Source organism: Hemitrygon akajei, chromosome 10, assembly GCF_048418815.1.
Source record: "Hemitrygon akajei chromosome 10, sHemAka1.3, whole genome shotgun sequence".
Lineage (NCBI taxonomy): Eukaryota > Metazoa > Chordata > Chondrichthyes > Myliobatiformes > Dasyatidae > Hemitrygon > Hemitrygon akajei.
This window is the reverse complement of record NC_133133.1, coordinates 131,387,363-131,405,418: the sequence shown is the minus strand read 5'-3', so window position 1 is coordinate 131,405,418 and position 18,056 is coordinate 131,387,363. Positions and strand designations below refer to the sequence as shown.

Sequence of the window (18,056 nt, the reverse complement as noted above, 5' to 3'; positions counted from 1 at the left end):
CTTTCCACGCAAGGTTTGACATTTCAGTTATACCTAGTATTGTGGAGGAATTCCAGACATATTCCTCTCCAGACAACTGGAGAGATCTCATTATTACCCATTCTTTTCTTTACACTGCAAATACAGCCAGGAATGCCCGGAATAACCCTTGCTGCACTCTATACTCTTTTCACATCTAAAGGGATTCAGCCACAATCAATGACAAAAAGTAACATGCATGAAGATGGTCACAGAGATCAGGAGCATGTGGACAAGAAAATGAAGTGAAGCAAAATTGGGAGTGAGTATCAGATCTGAAGGAAGTGACCAGAGATCAAGAAATCAGGGAGAGCAGACAAGGATCAGGAAAGAGCAGATAAGAATAGCTTGCAAGCAAACAGGAATTGAGCACGAGTAGCTGCGGATCAGGCATGAGTAGATGGAGAAGATAGAACCAGACAGGAATTGGTAGCAAAGGCTATGTGGATCCAAATTCAGAGATGAGGAGTAAGCATTTGGGGATTGGAGTGAGCAAACCGCGGCTAGAACCATCACACTGGAATCAGGAACAGGTAGTTATATATTGAGAGTGTGATAAATACTGATTGAATAGGATTAAAGAGTGAATGGACAGACTGGGAGAGGAAAATGGGATTGGGGATGGATAGATCTTGGCAGTAACATATACTTTAATTTTGAATGGATATAAAAGCATACATTAGGTACCTGACTGAGATTAAGTGGTTGCTGTTGCAAGGAATGGGCCGTTGACCTCTGTTGCCGGTAAGGTGATATCCCCGAGAAACTCCCTGAAGAGTGGCTTGTACTAGATGTTACTATGCTGGAGTTTTTGGTTTTGTGTCCCAATGAATGTTGCCCCTGTATACCTGAAAGAAAAAAATCAACATGAAAAGATGGAATAATTCTACTAAACAGGAGAGACATCTTGAAATTTAATTTAGTTAAATATAGTAAGAAAAAACCCCATAAATAATTGGACAATATGTGCTCCATGTCTAAAACAGGTGTAGTCAACTAGCCTTTGCTACAGATCTCAGATTAATTGGTCTTTCATGAGATAAGCACCAAACTATTAACATATCTGGTATATAATCAGAAATTCAAATAATGAAAAGTCATAAATAAAATCTGACTTCAATTAAGTTGAAGTTTTAATGTGGTTTATTAGCTGAATTGCTTATAGCAATGCTAGTTAATCCCATCTGGCAACACATACTGCAAAGCAAATTATATCCTCTTTACTGCTGAATACCAGCTGAAAGATAATGCATTATTTAGCTGCAATTTAAGTTAGTGACCTTGAAAGCCACAAGGTGTGTCAGTTGATGAAAGTTGTTTCTAGATTAACGTGTGCTCCTGTAGATACTGCCTCAGGCAGAGAAAGACTAAAATTACCCTTTTTCTTTTCTTTTTATAAAATCAGTTCATAGAATCTTATAGCACAGAAGTAGGACCACCCTGGTTTTTTGAAAGAGATGCACAATTAGGATCACTACCTTGCATTTCCTCAAAGGCATTCAATTTTTTTTGTCAAGTACTTGGAGCAATTTTATTGGCTCACATTCTCAGGTGTGACTAGTGCAAGGCACAGTACACAGAATGCCAGATTTTGTACATAATTGAATGACATTCATGGTATTATTGAGAACATGGTATATTTTTAAAGAGACAGGCCTGAAATTCTGCAGCAGCTCAATTGAGAACAGATAGATCCCCTTGTTCTCAATTCCAACCTCAGTGGAAATAATTTCTTCAAAGAACTTTCAAACAAGGCATGGCCGAAGCTGATGCTGGAGGGCACCTGAGTTGATTAAAGGAGACTGCTATTTGCTATCTGCAACACTGAGGTATTCCTCAGAAACTGCCAATGTCAGCAGTAGTCTACATTCCTCTGTGTCGATGCATTTTGGAAGTTTAATTGCCAAATTAGTTCTTCTCTGAGTGCCACTGGTGGTCTGTGAATTTCCTGTATGGACTGAGACAACTGTGTGGAATAGAAGGAGCAAGACGGAAAAGCTGCAGCTACCTGAGACAAGGCGGTCACATCCTGCTACAGTATCACTTGACTGTGTCTTGAGGGGAGGGACAATGATAGTCCGTGGGTTTCCACCATAGTGACTGTCCGAGTGTCCTTTGGTCGAGTTGTAGGTGGTGTTGTTGCCAATGGTGTGTCGCTGTCGCACTGCACTTGGACTGTTGCTGCTCGAGGAGTCTGAATCTGGCGAGTCATGAACTGTGACACAGCTGATCACATTCTTCCTCTGCTTTGATGATCTGGAGTTTAAAAAAAAGCAAGTTTTAAGAAAAATAATCAACTGGAGTGAAATTAACTTTTTTATCTACAGCAGCTTATATTCCTTACAAAGGGCTTGAGACCATGTGAGTTCCTGCTTGCGGCAAATGTAGGATAGGGTTAGAGTGAAGGAGCTCAAAGCTTTGGCTCAAGAGTCTTCAGTGAGGAGAGGCAGAGGTTAAGGTAGATTTCCGGCAACTTGCTTTTTTTCTGATTGCACAGGTAGAACAGTAGAAATGCTACGCAGGATGGTGGAATCAAGTCAAGTCAACTTTTATTGTCATTTCGACCATAACTGCTGGTACAGTGCATAGTAAAAATGAGACAACATTTTTCAACACCATGGTGTTACATGACACAGTACAAAAAACTAGACTGAACTATGTAATAAAAAAAACAGAGAAAGCTACACTAGACTACAGACCTACACTGGACTGCATAAAATGCACAAAAACAGTACCGGCATTACAATAAATAATAAACAGGACAGTAGGGCAAGGTGTCAGTCCAGGCTTCGGGTATTGAGGAGTCTGATAGCTTGGGGGAAGAAACTGTTATATGGTCTGGTTGTAAGAGCCCGAATGCTTCGGAGCCTTTTCCCAGATGGCAGGAGGGAGAAGAGATTGTATGAGGGGTGCATGGGGTCCTTCATAATGCTGTTTCCTTTGCGGATGCAGCGTGTAGTGCAAATGTCCGTGATGGCGGGAAGAGAGACACCGATGATTTTCTCAGCTGACCTCACTATCCGCTGCAGGGTCTTGCGATCCGAGATGGTACAATTTCTGAACCAGGCAGTGATGCAGTTGCTCAGGACGCTCTCAATACAACCCCTGTAGAATGTGATGAGGATGGGGGGTGGGAGATGGACTTTCCTCAGCCTTCGCAAAAAGTAGAGACGCTGCTAGACTTTCTTTGCTATGGAGCTGGTGTTGAGGGACCAGGTGAGATTCTCCGTCAGGTGGACACCAAGAAATTCAGTGCTCTTAATGATCTCTACCGAGGAGCCGTCGATGTTCAGCGGGGAGTGGTCGCTCCATGCCCTCCTGAAGACAACAACCATCTCTTTTGTTTTGTTCACATTAAGAGACAGGTTGTTGGCTCTGTACCAGTCCGTTAGCCACTGCACCTCCTCTCTGTAAGCTGACTCATCGTTCTTGCTGATGAGACCCACCACGGTGGTGTCATCGGCGAACATGATGATATGGTTCGAGCTGTGTGTTGCAGCACAGTCGTGAGTCAGCAGAGTGAACAGCAGTGGACTGAGCACGCAACCCTGGGGAGCCCCCGTGCTCAGTGTGATGGTGTTGTAGATGCTGCTCCCGATCCGGACTGACTGAGATCTCCCAGTCAGGAAGTCTAGGATCCAGTTGCAGAGGGAGGTGTTCAGGCCCAATAGGCTCAGCTTTCCAATCAGTTTCTGAGGGATGATTGTGTTGAATGCTGAACTAAAGTCTATGAACAGCATCCGAACGTATGTGCCTTTTTTGTCCAGGTGGGCTAGGGCTAAGTGGAGGGTGATGGCAATGGTGTCATCTGTTGAGCAGTTAGGACGGTACGCAAACTGCAGGGGGTCCAGTGAGGGGGACAGCAGGGTCTTGATATGCCTCATGACGAGCCTCTCGAAACACTTCATGATGATGGATGTAAGTGCAACGGGACGGTAGTCATTTAGACAGGACACTGAAGACTTCTTCAGCACAGGGATGATGGAATGCTCCTCTTGTGGGTATGTGACAATACAGGAGATCTCTGATGTTCCTGACAACTACACCTGCAAGAAGTACATCCAGCTGCAATTTCTTACACACCACATTAGGAGGATGGAGCTGGAGCTGGATGAACTCTAGATCATTCAGGAGGCTGAGGGGTTAGTTAATTGACAGGAGATACAGGAAGTTAGGACACAGGTAACTGGGGGACTGTCAGGAGAGGGAAGGGGATAAACAGCCAATCCAGGGTATGCCTGTGGCCATTTCCCTCAATAACAAGAATACTACTTTGGATACTGTTGGGCGGGTGGGTTGGGGGTGACAGTAGAGAAAACCACTGTATTCAGATGTCTGGCATTGAGTCTGGGCCCGTGACTCAGAAGGGAAGGGAAAAGAAAAGGCAAGCAGTAATGACAGAGGATTCACAAAGTACATTGCAGATGCTGTGGTCAAATCAACATGTACAAACAAGCTGGATGAACGTCAGGACTGAAGAAGGGTCTCAGCCCGAAACACTGACTGTTCATTTCAATGGATGCTGCCCGACCTGCTGAGTTCATCCAGCTTGTTTATACATGATAGAGGATTCAACGATTTGGGGAACAGGCAGGAGGATCTTTGGAAGAGAATGAGATTCCCAGATGGTATGTTGGCTCTCTGATGCCAGGGTTACGGAGCTCGCTGGATCTAAAGTACTATGCAAAAGTCTTAGGTACATATATATAGCTAGGGTGACCATAGACCTGGAGCAAAGAGTGTGTTCCTAAATCTGGTGAGAGCAGAAGATGTTGGGAAAAACAAGGGTAGAGTGCAGCAGGAGGGATGTAGAACAGGTGGCAGAGAAGGAGTTTTAATCAGTTTTCCAGGTATTCCTGATCAGCTGAAACACTAAATGTTAATTATCATTGAGAATGAACTTTAAACTAGATTAACAGATAGATACCAATTATATTGTTAGCTGGCATCAAGAGGAATAGGGTGATTTCATGAGTTTCTTTATGGTGATAAATGTGATTGTTGATTCATAGAAAGCAGTAAGAATTTTTTAGTTGTTTGACCATCTATATTGCCAGGCCCTTGGAAACAGTGCCTTATCCTTAAGAGACCTCAAATTGTCTGGTAATCACAGCTATTGTGGATCAAATTTTGTTTGCTCCCTTCAAGGATCTTGTTAGCCAAAGCATTTTATCAATGATGCATCTTATTGCCAATAATTCACCATCTGAAAAATTCAGGGGTAGTTATTTCAAGGGATTCAAAGTCATGAAGAATTAACAATGGAAAATAACAAAATGGCAGAGCGACATAGGTTATCTGTTGTTATGAAAGAAGACACTATTAGTATTACAATTATAATGTAAAAAAGGCAAAATATTCAGTCATTGGAGGCAAGTTTAAGGGAATAAAGGCTGAAAAATCACCTGAGCTTGGAGAACTGAGCCTAGGCTGTTATGGATACAATAATTCTAGTCTTCCAAAACATCTAAATTCCAGATAATGAAACCTACCCAGATTTTCACCGTTTTAGAGCTGCCATTGTGAGAGTGGGCCAGTGTAGGAATGAGAATCTGAGGATTTGGCTGGAGAGGCATCAGCAAGTAGGCAAATGTGAATAGCCCAGATAGCTAGAGTGATAACGGTTAATACAGGGTGGCCAGGTAAAATGTTTTTTATATAGTAGTTAAATAGAAAGACAGCAAAATTATAACTAATTAAATAAAATATGGATGCAGGATGAAGTGATGTATTGTAGCTGCATGATGTTATGGCAGGTAGAACCTGTTATGGTTCCTGGTAACCATATCTGCACTAAATGATGGTTGCTCAAGGAACTCAGGCTCAAAATTGATGATGTGGAATCTGAGCTTCAAACACAGCAATGCATCAGGAACGGGGCAAGTTACATGGGCACAGTGTTTCCAGAGACAGTCACACCCATTAGATTAACTGCTTCAAATTTAGTCTGTGATCAGGGACAAGAGGGTGTGACTGTGAGTGAGTCGGGGTAGAGGGATCCAAAAGGTAGTGCTGGAGAAGCATGTCCATCAGGTCTGAGATCCTTGCTCCCTGCACAAATAGGAGTGAGGGCTTTAGGAAAGATGAGTAACCAAACCTTGGCACCGTGGTTTAGGACGGAAGAAAAATATCTTTGCAGTTGGGGACAGTATAGTCAGGGCTGGAAGTCCCAAAGGTTGTGTTACCCTGCCTGGTGCCTGGATTTGGGAATTCTCATCAAGAATTCAGAGTGAAATGAGAAAGTTATGGTTGTTCTGGTCCATGTAGGTACCAACAACGCAGGAAGAACAAGAAGAGATTCCACCCAGGAAATTTGAGGAGCTAGGGACTAAATTAAAATGCAGAACTAAAAAGGTAATAATCTCTGGATTGTTACCTGAGCCATGCAGAGAAAGGAGGCAAACAGAAAACAGAAAAATAAATATTGACCAGTTAGCTTCACATCCAACATGGGAAAAATCCATGTTGAAATCCATTACTAAAATAGTAGCAAAATACCTATTGAATAGTATCATAATCAAGTAGAATCAACATTTTTTGAAAAGGTAATCATGTTTAACAGACCTGTAGAGCTCTTTGAGAATGTAATGAGCAGAGTGCATAAAGGAGAACTCAGGAGATGTAGTATATTTGGAGTTCCTGAAAGCATTTGATAAGAAGCTGCATAAAAGCTTACATCACAACAACTCATAAATTACCATTATCTTAGAAATATGAGAAATAATATTGAAATATATAAAATAGTGACATAGCTTGACAAAATTAAATGCTGAGTTGTATTTTTTCTCATGCCGGAAGCAAGAACTTTGGAGGGAATAGCTTCAGAATAAAGGGCTCCATGTTTAAAGTGACGTTCAAAAGGAATTTCAGGAGTCTTTGGAATTCTCTGTGCTGGAGAGCTTTTAAGACTGAATAATTGAATATATTCATGGCCAAGATGGGTAAGTTTTTCAGCTATAGAGAATTCAAGAATTATGTGAAATAGGCAGGAAAGTGGAGCCGTGGCCAAGATGGGATCAGTCATGATCTTAGTGAATGACAAAGTAGGCCCAAGAGACTACATGGTCTGTTTTTGCCACATCTTTTAATGTTCTTATGAGGCAGAAAAGTACATGACTACGATACCGTTGACAGGTGATGCGTAGAGTGTGACCAAAATCCCTTGTGTGTCTAGGAATATTGTACTGTAACTTTTACCACACTACCATTATGAGGCTTAGATTTTTGTACGCAGCCATGTATATTCAGTTTGATTTTTGTTTTTGCTATGTGGCCACTAATTGAGTAAGGTGATAGGCACTGTAGCTAAATGTGCTCTAATGAAGTAGTGATGATTAACAGCTGGTTAGCTTAATCAGACTATTAAAATGACTCTAAAAGTATGGGCGTGTATAGTGTCCCTCATGAAACAAGTCACTTATCAGAATGTATGTAGTGACCGATGATCACGCTCTTCATTGTCATCTCTCTCTTGTTCTTTTTTGGCTGATTAGCCTCAGGCAGTGCAGAGATCTGATAGCATGATCCAAGGCAAAGTGCCCACATCTGTACTTCGGTGCTCTCCTCAACTGAATCACGTATGGAGCTCTTGCATATATAATACATTTTCAACAAGAACTACTAGTTGTGCTGTGATTGTCATTGGAGTGATGTTCAGCAGGATTAGGTAGACTTGTACAGGAGTGAAAAGGTCGGCTTTTTGTTCAATGTCTAGTCCTCGGACTTCTGACTGAGAAAATTCCTGCCATGGTCAAATGACAACTTTGTTGCTAGGATAGCTGTGTTGCCAAGTTTGCAGACGACGCTAAGATTAGTGGAGGTGCAGGAAGTGTTTAAGAAATAGGAAGGCTGCAGAAGGACTTAAGACAAATTATGAGAATGGGCAAGAAAGTGGCAAATGAAATAGAATGTTAGAAAATGCACGGTCATGCACTTTGGTAGAAGAAATAAATGTGCAGACTGTTTTCTAAACGAGGAGAAAATACAAAAATCGGAGATGCAAAGGGGCTTGGGAATTCTCGTGCAGAACACCCTAAAGGTAAACATGGAGTGGTGAGGGAGGCAAATGCAAAGTTAGCATTAATTTCAAGAGGTCTAGAATATAAGAGCAGGGATGTGATGCTAAGGCTTTATAAAAAGTACTGGTGAGGCCTTACCTTGAGCATTGTGAACAGTTTTGGGTCCCTCATCTTAGAAAATATGTGCTGGCATTGGAGAGGGTTCAGAGGAGGTTCACAAGGATGATTCCAGGAATGAAAGGGTTATCATATGAGGAATGTTTGAAGGCTCTGGGTCTGTACTCACTGGAATTTAGAAGGATCAGGGGGATCTCATGGAAACCTTTCAAATGTTGAAAGACCTAGGCAGAGTAGATGTGGAAAGGATGTTTCCCATGGTGGGAGAGTCTAGGACAAGTTGGCACAGCCTCAGGATAAAGGAGTGTCTATTTAAAACTGAGATGCTGAGAAATTTCTTTAGCCAGAGGGTGGTAATTTTGTGGAAGTTGTTGTTACAGGCAACTGTGGAGGTCAGGTTGTTGGGTGTTTTTAAGGAGGAAATTGATAAGTTCTTGATTGGCCACAACATCAAAGGTTCCAGGGAGAAGGCAGGGGAGTGGGGCTGAGGAGGGAAAGAAAGGATCAGCCATGATTGAATGGTGGAGCAGACTTGATGGGCCAAATTGCCTAATTCTGCTCCTATGCCTTATGCTCTAATTTGGATTTAAAGTGGAAGGATTACTGAAGCTACAGTAACACATGGCATGGATTTATTACAGCTCCTTCAACTGCTCCTGAGGTTGCTGTCACCTTGCTCTCCATGGGCAAAGCAGTTCAGTCACTTGTACATATCCATAGATCCATTCATAGAAAGTTACTTCTTAGAGGCCTCAGTAAGCCAGTGCAGGGGAGACATTTTTCCTGGGAGAGGTCAGGCTAAGAGCACATGTACCAGTCAACTCCATGATAGTAGAATCTTTAAATGGACCACCTTTGGCATCTTACCTAAAGATCACATTCACAAACTACTGTCTCCATGGAAACACCTACAGTAAGAAATTAGAATTTTTAAATGGCTGTGGTGACTATGAGTCTATGAGTACTTTTGAGCTGGAAGCTACCAGAGAGCTCTGGTGAGGTTTTCATCTTTAATATTAAGAGCTCTTTAGATGGTTTTTCAACCAAACATATAGCATTGAGGATACTTTTTAGTGGCTGTCACATGACAGTGGCTACCTATACTTGAGAACTCTGATTTATATTGGGAATTCTGTAGAATAATGTTGTACAACGGTGCGCGTCATCACTTTTCAACGGACTTGAGATATCATGAACTGTCGCTTATTTGGGGATGAGTGAGCTGAGTGCAAAATTTAAATCACAATTGGGGCCTTTTGTAACTCATTGGTGGCAATGTTCCCCCTAATTTGTAACGATCAGTGTGCGCAAAAATCTTGTGCTGTGCAATTTTTTTTACCCAGTGACAACAACTTGTGCTCACTGAATAATTTCTTCAAAAAACAGTATAAATAAGCCAGTTCTAAAATCTACAGACAAATCATCGCAAACTCCTTGTTGTCAACACCGCCCGCATCAGAAACTGGAAAAGGAAATGTGATGGTATACGATCGTGAAATATACTTAACATGCCAACGAGGTAGAGGGTGACAACCTTTTGTGCACAACTTAAATTCCCTTGTGTGCTAGTAGCAAAAGATGTGTGCACACACACACCTCAGAGGGAACACTGCTTGGTGGTTTCAGATATCATGGTTCGATAGGCACTTGGCAAACACCTCTACAAGGAAGTGACGTTTAAATAGAAGGGCCATTGTGTGAGTGGACAGTGTTAGAGTGGAGAACTTTATGGTAAGTTTCCTTCTATTAGGTCCAGCTAGAGTAATGGGAGTAGTTCCAAGATCAGCGGTGTGTTCTTCATGCCGGATATGGTAGTTTTGAGAGCTCTCCAGTCACCCTGATAACTACATCTGTTACGTACATCCAGCTGGAACCCTTATAGACTGTGTTAGAGAACAAGAGCTGAAGCTGGATGACTGTACAGAGAGGGTAAGAGAATAGGCATATGGTGCAGAGAAACCCTGTTGCGGTACCCCTCAATAAAAATTATATCACTTTGGATTCTGTTGTGGTGGGAGGAGGAAATGACCCTCCAGGGGAAAGCCACAGCAACTAGATCTCTGACACTGAGTCTGGTCCTGTTTCTCAGCAGGGAAGCGGGGAGAAGTGCAGTGATGATAAGGGATTCAATAGTTAGGGAAGCATACAGGAGATTCTGTGGTTGTGAAAGAGACAACCGGATGGTATGTTACTTCTAAGGTTCCAGGATCAGGGATGTGTCAGATTAGGTCCACTGCGTTCTAAAGGGGAGGGTGAGCAGCCAGAAGTCATTGTACATTCAGCAATGACATAAGGAGGAATGGGGATGACGTCCTGAAAAGAGAATAAAGGGAGCCAGACAGGAAGCTGAAAAGCAGGATCTCAAGGGTGGTGATCTCTGGAGTGCTGCCTATGCCAGTGAGGGTAAGAATAGGATGATATGGTAGGTGGAAGTGTGGCTGAGGAATTGATGCAGTGTTTCAGATTTGTGGATCACTGGGATCTCTTCTGGGGAAGATACCTGTACAAAAAGGACAGGTTTCATCTAAACTTTAGAGATACCAATTTGCTTGAGCTGTTGGTGAGTGTTTAACCTAGCTTGGCAGAGAAATGGGGACCAGAGTGATAGTCAGAGGATGGGGTAGTTGGTATGCAGGTAGATACAGCATATAGAGAGACTGTGAGGAAAATAGGCCGTTGATAAGGCAACATGGCATTTGGGGATGGGTCAATGTGTGTCTATTTTAGAACATTGGTCAGTATATGGAACTACGATGCTGTGGCCATTATGGGGACTAGGGTGTCACAAGGCAGAATGGCTGCTGAATGTTCCAGGGTTTAGATTTTACAGAAGAGACAAAGAGGTAGATAAAAGAGGTGGTGACGTGGCATTGTTAATCAGGGATAGTATCACAGATGCAGAAAGGAAGAACGTCATGGGGGAATTGTCTACTGAGTTTCTTTTCCAGGCAGAAGACAGAAAGAAGGGAACAATCACTCTAATGGGAGTACAGTATTCTATAGATCCCCCTCATTCCACTGAGGAGCAGATTAGGAGGCAGATTTTGGAAAGGTGCAAAAAAATAACAGGGTTGTTGTCATACATTACTTCAACTTCACTAATATTGATTGCAACATCCATTGTTTAAAGATATAGATGGAGTGGGACTTGTTAGGTGTGTCCAGGAAGGATTCTTGATGCAATACGTAGATAGGCTGACTAGAGGAGAGGCCATACTGGATCTGGTACTAGGCAATAATCTAAATCAGGTGTCAGATCTCTCAGTGGGGGAGCATTTTGGAGACAGTTACCACAACTCCCTAACCCTATAGGGCTAACTCCCTAAAGGCTTGGAGAGAACATGTCAGCATGGGGAAGTATTTAACTTGGGTAGGAGAAATGATGGTGTTATTAATCAGGAACTGGGAGCATAAATTGGAAACAGATGTACTCAGGAAAATGCACAATGTAAATCTGGACGTTGTTCAGGGAGCACTTGCATAGAGTCCTCGATAGGTTTGTCCTGTTGAGTCAGAGATAGAAATGGTAAGGTGAAGGAACCAAAGTTTTCAAGATATTTTGAAAATCTAGTCAAGAGGAAGAAAAAGAAGTTTTCTTCAGGTTTAGGAAGCATATTAGATATGGAAAATGCATCAGACGTAAAACACTATAGTATATTACAGGTCTTTCTGCCCATGGTGTCGTGGCAAATTTTATCCTACACCAAGATCAACCTAAACCTTCCATTCTACATTGCCTTCCATTTTTCATGTGCCTATCCTAGAGTTTCTTAAATGTCCCTAATGTATCTGCTTCTACCACCACCACCCTTGGCAAGGCATTCCATACACCCACCACTCTTTGTATAAAAAACATACCTCTGACAATCCCCCATAATTTCCTCCAGTCACCTTAAAATTATGCCCCCTCATATTGGCCATTTCCGCCCTGGGAAAATGTCTCTACCCACCTTTATTAAGTCGCTTTTTTTTTCATTTTCATTTACAGATACAACAGGAACAGGCACTTCTGGCCCAATAAGCCTATGCCACCCAATTATATCCTTGTGACCAATTAACCTACTAACCCATACATCTTCAGAAGGTGGGAGGAACCCATGCTGTTATGGGGAGAACATACAAACTCCTTACAGACAACAGCAGGAATTAAACTCAGGTTAATGGGATGTAACAGTGTTACGCTAAACACTATGTCCAAATGTCTCTCATCTTCTTTCACTCCAAAGAGAAAAGTCCTGGTTTGCTCAAACTATTCTCAGAATACTTGCTCTCTAATCCAGGCTGCATCCTCGTAAATCTCTGCAACCTCTCCAAAACTTCCACATCCTTCCTGTAATGAGTTAACTATAATTGAACATAATATTCAAAGTGTACTCTAACCAGGGGTTTAAGAGTGCAATATTACTTCATGGCTCTTGAACTGAATCCCCTGATTAATGAAGGCCAACACATCATATGCCTTTTTAACAACCCTGTCAACTTGTGCAGCAAATTTGAGGGATCTATGGATGTGGATCCCAAAATCCCTCTGTTCCTCCCCACTGCTAAGAATCCTGCCATTGACCCTGCATTCCTTTTTCAAATTCAACCTTCCAAAGTGAATCACTTCACACTTTTCTGGGTTGAACTCCATCTGCCACTTCTCAGCCTAGCTCTGCATTCCATCCATGTCCCACTGTAACCTACAACAACCTTCTACACTATCCACAACTCCACCAATCTTCAAGTTATCTGCAAATTTACTAATCTACCTTTCCAATTCCTCGACCAAGTAAGACTCACTGATCCATAGTTCCCATGTTTAACCTTACTCCCTTTTTGAACAAAGGAGTAACATTTGCCATCCTGCAATCATAAGATACTGATCCTGTGGCCAGTGAGGGTGCAAAGATCAACGCCGATTGCACAGCAATCTCTTCCCTCACTTCCCATGTCAACAGATTACAGGCTTTCCCCGCTATCCGAAGGTAGAGTGTTCCTATGAAACTGTTTGTAAGCCAAAATGTTGTGAAGCGAAGAAGCAATTACCATTAATTTATATGGGAGAAATTTTTGAGTGTTCCCAGACCCAAAAATTAATCTACCAAATCAGATCAAATAACACATGAAACTTAAAATAACATGAACATATAGTAAAAGCAGGAATGATATGATAAATACACAGCCTATATAAAGTAGAAATATTGTATATACGGTGTAGTTTCACTTATCAGAATCGGGAAGACAGCGAGCCAAAATTGATTTGGAGAAAAAAAATCAGCACATACACGCATGTGCACACAACTGCCCGCACAAGGCTTCACGGTCATGGTAGTCTTCCTCGGGGTAAACACACGTATAAAGTGGGCGTCTTTTTTGCAAAAATCCTCTTTGGTTTGCGAAAACAGGTACTAATGTTGGTCTTTCGTAACAGCAAACTGTCATAAAGCGAACATTCGAGAAACGGGGGCCAGCTGTATATCGTATTGGCCCCTTGGGACTTACCCCAATGTTTTTCACAAGTTCCAGCTCATCAGCCTGTTTTACTGAAACAGCCCTTTCAGGTGAGGCAAAGATTCTACCCCTTTCCATCTTCCATAGGGACCACTCCCTTCCTGACTCCATTAGCCTCTCATTCCTCTCTACCCAGCCCCTTCACCTGCAATTGTCGCAGATGTAACACTTTTTTTTTACACCTTCTTTCGGTCCTCCCATTTCTGCCCCATCACCTATCTTTGCCCCCCTCTGCCTCCTGGTTCCATCCAGCCGCTACATCCATACAATGGCATTCAAAAGTTTGGGCACTATTGGTCAAAATTTCTGTTACTGTGAATAGTTAAGTGAGTAGAAGATGAATTGATCTCCAAAAGTCATAAAGTTAAAGACGACACATTCTTTTCGACATTTTAAGCAAGATTAGTGTATTATTTTTGTTTTGTACTATTTTAGAGTGAGAAAAAGGAAAGGAGCACCATGTAAAAGTTTGGGCACCCCAAGAGATTTGAGCTCAGATAACTTTTACCAAGGTCTCAGACCTTAATTAGCTTGTTAGGGCTATGGCTTGTTCACTGTCATCATTAGGAAAGGCCAGGTGATGCAAATTTCAAAGCTTTATAAATACTCTGACTCCTCAAACCTTGTCCCAACAATCAGCAGCCATGGGCTCCTCTAAGCTGCTGCCTAGCATTCTGAAAATAAAAATAAATGATACCCACAAAGCAGGAGAAGGCTATAAGAAGATAACAAAGCATTTTCAGGTAGCCATTTCCTCAGTTCATAATGTAATTAAAAAATGGCAGTTAACAGGAACGGTGGAGGTCAAACTGAGGTCTGGAAGACCAAGAAAACTTTCCAAGAGAGCTGCACATAGGATTGCTAGAAAGGCAAATCAAAACCCCTGTTTGACTGCAAAAGACCTCCAGGAAGATTTAGCAGACTCTGGAGTGGTGGTGCACTGTTCTACTGTGCAGCGACACCTGCACAAATATGACCTTCATGGAAGAGTCATCAGAAGAAAGCCTTTCCTGCGTCCTCACCACAAAATTCAGTGTCAGAAGTTTGCAAAGGAACATCTAAACAAGCCTGATGCATTTTGGAAACAAGTCCTGTGGACTGATGAAGTTAAAATAGAACATTTTGGCCGCAATGAACAAAGGTATGTTTGGAGTGTTATGCCCTTGGCCCCCTCCTTTGTGAGAATCGCAAGAACCCTAGTCAAGGGGGGGTCAACAAGAGGAAGAGACGTGCTGAATAGACACAGGAAAATGGGAGAGAGAGAGAGAGACCACATTCTCCCAAGAAGCAGAATAAAGGTGACCTTGACTATTGTCTCATGGAGACCACGTGAAAAGCCCTCGGGCAAAGTGGGCTGGTTGAGAGAGAGATCGCATTACCTGCAACTTGATTGACACCTGCGATCCCGTGAAGAAGTATAAAGGAGGGTCTGAGGGGGGGGAACCCTCAGACGCACCCAGGAGACACCAAGGAAGCACGATATCGATTCCCATGGGAGCGGGAAGCCATTTTGAAGGAAGCCACGTGCGTTAGATTCCGAATTTTTGAATCTGTGGCTAGAGCCAACGAAAGACTGCCTTTAACTAACAACGGGGAAGTCTGCTCCCCTGATTCCAAGGATTTGCTCTGCCAAGACGACGGGCAAGTGTTTATCCTTTCTAAATCATCTCTCTCTCTCTACAACGTGAAACCCCAGCGGTTCCCAAAAGGGAAAAGCCTGCAAACTTCTGAGTGACTCTTTATATTTCAATTGGACTCAGTATTACCCCCTAGACAACTATAGAGCTTATTTCTGATTGATTATTATTACACCGGTGTTTTGGATTGAGTTTTGACGATGTATATGATCTGAATGTTTTGTACTAACCATACGTTTGTGCCCTTTTTGAATAAAACGTTTGAAAATAGTAGCATCTGACTCAGCTGATCCGCTATCTTTGCTGGTAAGTTACCTGGTTACGGGGTTACGTAACAAGTGGGGTTCTCGTTCTGGGATTTGAAACCAAACGGGAGGGTCAGTGAATCGGGCTGTAAGTCCAAACTTAAATCTGGTTACGCAGGTAGCCAGACGGGAAACCAGCAAAGATGGATGTGGGTGAATTTATGGGAAACCCGACGGTAGAGGCGCTAGGGAAGGCTACAAAATCTGACTTGGTAAATTTGGCGCAGCCGTTAGACCTCACAGCGGTGAAGCCAGCAATGAAAAGGCAGGAAGTGCGAAGGGTCATACAACAGTATTACGTTGGGAAGAAGGTGTTTGCAGCTGAGGATTTGGAAAATATTCCAGAAAGGAGATTAGCGAGTGGGACAGATCCGGTAGAGTTGGAGAAAGCAAGGCTGGACCATGAGCTTAAAGTAAAGCAGCTAGAAGTAGAAGCAGCTGAGAAGGCTGCGGAAAGAGCTGCGAGGGAAAAGGATGCAGAAAGAGCTGTGAGGGAAAAGGCTGCGGAGAGAGAGCATGTGTTCAAACTAAAGGAATTAGAGATGAAATGGGGTCGTGAGCTCCAGCTAAAGCAGCTAGAAGTAAAAGCAAGAGAGAAAGAGAAACAAAGGAGCCATGAATTGGAGCTGGACAGGCGAAGGCAAGAGCGAAGAGCTCAAGGGGGAGAGAGAGGGGAGGGGGACGATTTAGCCAGAGGTAGGATTTCGGCAGCCATGATGCCAACCTGCCGACCGGCGAGTACGGTCTCCCCGCCCCTAGAGTCCCAAAGCTATCGCGCATGCGCGGTCACTCGCAGCTTGTCGAGAAAAGCAGCTGAGAACTAGAGCAGTTTAAATCGGGCCAGTAGTGAATTGGCCAAGACGTTTTTACCGACCCTATACCACGAGGGTTCAGAGGGTGGTAAAACAGAAGGTAGTAAAGTAAAAGGGGGTAAGGGCGAGGAGATAGCCCCCCCCCTTAGTGAAGAGAAAGGTCCTAGAGGTAGGAAATAAAGATGAGAAACGGATAAAGCTGTTAAAAAGTCCAAAGTTGGACGTGGTTGATCTGTCCGGTTTGGCAGAATTGTTTGGAGAAGTTGAGAGTTCTAAAGGTGTTCTCGATGGTCCCGAGAGTGAAATGAGGGCAGTCTTAGAGAGGAAGGGTATCCTTGCTGTGGAGAAGTCAGCTGAAATGGCCGAGGAGGTTGTTTCAGCTCGCAGGGTTGCGCCTTCCCCAACGGGGGGCTGCCTGGAGAGTAGCTGGAAGGAAAGGGGGACGTTAGAATTTGAAAAAGGTACGGGTGTTGAAAGCCTGGAAGAGGCCAATGTCCCGTTTGAGTGTGTCCAAGATGGGGATGCACGTGGTGCTGAACCTAGTCACGGAGCTCAGGAAAAAGTGGAGGTATTTGACTCAGCTGGACGAGACGGCCGTCCTTTTGGAGCAGATAGACTTGGTTCGGAAAAAAAAAGGGTTAACCTTGGGAAGTAAGAGTTCCCAGGTGTTTGTGCTCGAAGGTGGGTTACCAGTTGGTGAGGTGAATATTATTATTGAAGGAAAAGGGGAATGTGTAGTTCCCAAATTGAATGAAGAAAATTTAAAGGCTGGACTGATATCAAAAGCAGCAACCAGGCTACAGAGACAATGGCTTGGTACCACAAAGCCTGTGAATCAATTACAGGTTGAGTTGGAAGGTAAAGGGGCCCCACACGCTATTGTTATTCCAGAGTGTGGTGTGAAAAGGCAGAATTTGAAATGCTGTTTGAACAAAGAGTTTAAACTGGAACACATTGTTGATAAAATAGCTCCTATGAAAGCAGCGGGCGAAAGCCTATTACTCCAAGGTGCCCAAGATCACCACGAGGGAATTAACCGGAAAAGAGGCGAGGGTTAATGGGGACGCGATTTTTAAATAGCAGAAGCCGGTTTTAAGGGATTTTGACAAAGTATGTGAATAATAAAGACAACACCCATGGAAGCTTGACTGTTAAGTTTGAAAGTAACATAAAAATTAGTATTTTGCATGAACCTTTGTAGATGTATGTAAGCTAAGATCACACCTCCTTAGTTATGTTGCTGAAGAAAGCAAATAAATAAGGTGGTTATTGAGCGAAGTTTGATGCTACCAGGTGTTAGTATGGCACGTGAGGTTAAGGTATTAAAGAAAAGGGGCACTGTACTTGTTACCTGTTTAGATACTGACTTGAATGTATAACAGTAGTACTCTGTGAAGAGAAAAGCTTGTGTAGTATGTAGATTCAAAAAAAAAATTTCCTGTACCAACCTGTTTTTAACCGCTGGTTAAAAACCCGTTATGGGGGGAGGTGTTATGCCCTTGGCCCCCTCCTTTGTGAGAATTGCAAGAACCCTAGTCAAGGGGGGGTCAACTGACCCAAAAGAGGAAGAGACGTGCTGAATAGACACAGGAAAATGGGAGAGAGAGAGAGAGACCACGTTCTCCCAAGAAGCAGAATAAAGGTGACCTTGACTAT

The 18,056-nt window shown here is 42.9% G+C and overlaps 1 protein-coding gene across 6 annotated transcripts in view; it reads right to left on the bottom strand.

Moving 5' to 3' along the window:
• The window catches only part of hipk2 (homeodomain interacting protein kinase 2), a 253,549-nt gene that overhangs the window by 9,220 nt on the left and 226,273 nt on the right, over positions 1-18,056 (bottom strand). For all 6 annotated transcript variants that reach the window (XM_073058964.1, XM_073058960.1, XM_073058963.1 and 3 more), the window contains 2 exons: positions 2,027-2,274; positions 706-866 (listed from right to left, as the gene is read on the bottom strand). In XM_073058964.1, the coding sequence (XP_072915065.1) occupies positions 706-866; positions 2,027-2,274 (409 nt within the window). The remainder of the gene's footprint in view (positions 1-705; positions 867-2,026; positions 2,275-18,056) is intronic.